The 2,921-nt window shown below is 38.7% G+C and overlaps 1 protein-coding gene across 1 annotated transcript; it reads left to right on the top strand.

Moving 5' to 3' along the window:
• Window positions 1-238: 238 nt before the first annotated feature.
• On the top strand, window positions 239-1,174 carry LOC306651748 (olfactory receptor 11G2-like; the record flags this gene model as incomplete). Its single annotated transcript, XM_079124529.1, has 1 exon — window positions 239-1,174. The coding sequence occupies one exon, from the start codon at window positions 239-241 to the stop codon at window positions 1,172-1,174; it is 936 nt and encodes a 311-aa protein (XP_078980655.1).
• Window positions 1,175-2,921: the final 1,747 nt, after the last annotated feature.

Raw genomic sequence — 2,921 nt, 5'->3', positions numbered from 1 at the left:
TCAAGAGGAAAGAAAAAGAGCCACGACTTGGGAGAGCTACATGAACTAAGGATTTCAATTTGCTTTGTGCACTACTATATGCCCAGTGCTTACAAGAAATACCTAGCAAACATAAATACTCAATAAATCTTAAATTAATAACAAATAACTTTCAGTTTCTTTTTCAGAAAAAAAAAAAGTCCCACTGTTATTCCTAGAATATTCAATAATTGCAGGTGCTTTTACAGCTCACAGACACATGAAATCCTTCAGCTCCTCCAGCAACTCCAGCACCATCACTGGCTTCATCCTCCTGGGCTTCCCTGGGCCCAGGGAGGAGCAGATCCTCCTCTTTGTGCTCTTCTCCACTGTCTACCTCCTGACCCTCATGGGCAATGGTTCCATCATCTGTGCTGTGCACTGGGATCAGAGACTCCACACCCCCATGTACCTCCTGCTGGCCAACTTCTCCTTCTTGGAGATCTGGTATGTCACCTCCACGGTCCCCAACATGCTGGCCAACTTCCTGTCTGACACCAAGGTCATCTCCTTCTCTGGGTGCTTCCTCCAGTTCTATTTCTTCTTCTCCTTGGGCTCTGCAGAATGCTTTTTCCTGGCAGTTATGGCATTTGATCGGTACCTGGCCATCTGCAGGCCCCTACACTACCCTACTCTTATGACTGGGCAACTCTGCAACATCCTCGTGGCCACCTGCTGGGCACTTGGTTTCCTCTGGTTCCCAGTCCCTATCATCATCATTTCCCAGATGTCCTTCTGTGGATCCAGGATTATTGACCACTTCTTGTGTGATCCAGGTCCTCTGTTAGCCCTCACCTGTTCCAGAGCCCCAGTGATGGAATTCTTCTGGATGATACTAAGTTCTCTGCTCCTGTTTGTTCCCTTTCTTTTTATCATGGGGTCCTACGCTCTGGTCCTCAGGGCTGTATTGAGAGTTCCTTCCTCAGCTGGGAGAAGAAAAGCTTTCTCCACATGCGGATCCCATCTGACTGTAGTTTCACTCTTCTATGGCTCAGTAATGATCATGTACCTGAGCCCAACATCTGAGCATGAAGCTGGAATGCAGAAACTTGTTACCTTGTTTTATTCTGTAGGAACCCCATTCATAAATCCTGTGATCTATAGCCTGAGGAACAAAGATATGAAGCATGCCCTTTGGAAATTTTTAGAAACATAAGAATTAGGACCTTACTCAAAAAACATCCTTGCAGACAACACAAAGGCCCAAAAACATTTAAATAATCCAATGGAGCAAATTATGTTATATGTGCATAAATATCTCATAATGAACCAATTTTATGCATAATTATACTTTTCTAATAAAAACAATTTAAGAATGAACAAATAACCTGGAAAGATTTCTCAAGAGAGGATATACAAATGGTCACAAGTATATGAAAAAATGCTTGACATCCCTAATAATCAGGTAAATACAAATTAAACCACAGAGAGATATCATCTCATCCCAGTTACAATTTCTATTATTAAAATTACAAAACAAAAATTCTGGTGAGGATGTGGGGAAAGGAGAACTTTGATACACTGCTGGGTGGAATATAAATTAGCATGGCCATTATGAAAGGCAGTATGGAAGTTCCACAAAAAACAAAAATTGAAAAAAATAAATGAAAATAAAAGTAGAAAAAGTAGAACTTCCATATGATCCTGCTGTTCCACTACTGAGTATATCTCCAAAAATAAATAAAAGCGGTTTATTTATTATAGCACTCTTCACAGTAGCCAAGATATGTGTGTGTATGGAATCATCTATCAATGAATGAATGGATAAAGCAAATATGATATTAATAAATGCATATATACTTCATATATTTGTGTATATATGTACACATTACATGTATACATATATATTATTTAGCCATAAGAAAAGAAGAGATTCTGTCCTGTGCAGCACATAGACAGAACTGGAGAACATTATGTTAAGGGAAAGAAGCCAGGCACAGAAAGACAAATGATGCATGATCTAACATATGCAAAAGCTTAAATTTTGATTTTGTAGAAGTAGAAATAGAATAGTAGTTATCAGATCCTGGGAAGGGGGGGAGAGGAGATATGGACATAATATGGTTAGTTGGTACAGGGTTACATTGAGTAGAAGGAGTAACTTCTAACATTCTGTAACACAGTAGAATAATGAAGGATGACAATGATTACTTGCATGCTTCAAAATAGCTAGCACACAGGATTTTGAATGTTGCCAACATAAAGAAATGATGGTTGATTAAAGTGATATATATGCCAATGACCCAAGATGATTACAGCACCTTATGTATTTGTATTGCAATATCACGTATCTTATACATATACAAAAGTATTATGTGTCATTTTAAAAAATAAAAATCTATTTAAAAATGAAACACATCCTTGGGTAACTGGCCTATCTTCACACTTTTTCAGGCAAAAATAAATAGAAATGGGCACCACTCTGAGAATTGTTCATAGTATGATACTTAGCCTACACATATAATCAAATATATGTGAAAATATATATGTACAGGAATATTTATGGCAGCATTGTTTGTAACAGCAAATTATTGGAAGACATTTAAAAGTCATTCATTGAGACTTGTTTATATTTAATTATGATGTGTCCCTACAGTGGAGCATGTCACTTTTTAAATAAGAGTTTTACATGTACAGATATGGAGCCACCAACCAGCCATGATGGTGGGTGGCAGCATATGGACAAGCATCAATAACTGGCCCCAAAGAGAACCTGCAGCACCTCATTATGCCCAAGGAAAAGTGGAACGGAGGAAAACAGAGAAGAAATCATACTGAATTGAGCCTGGGTTAACATGCTGTCGCCTATGCAGGGAACAGGGAGAGCACCATCACACCTTACAACTCACTCTCAGGACCCTTGCATTAATTAGAATCTTGCCACGTATTGTCACATTGTGCAA

Source organism: Sciurus vulgaris (assembly GCF_902686455.1).
Source record: "Sciurus vulgaris genome assembly, chromosome: 2".
Taxonomy (NCBI): domain Eukaryota; kingdom Metazoa; phylum Chordata; class Mammalia; order Rodentia; family Sciuridae; genus Sciurus; species Sciurus vulgaris.
This window is presented reverse-complemented; position numbering and strand designations above follow the sequence as displayed.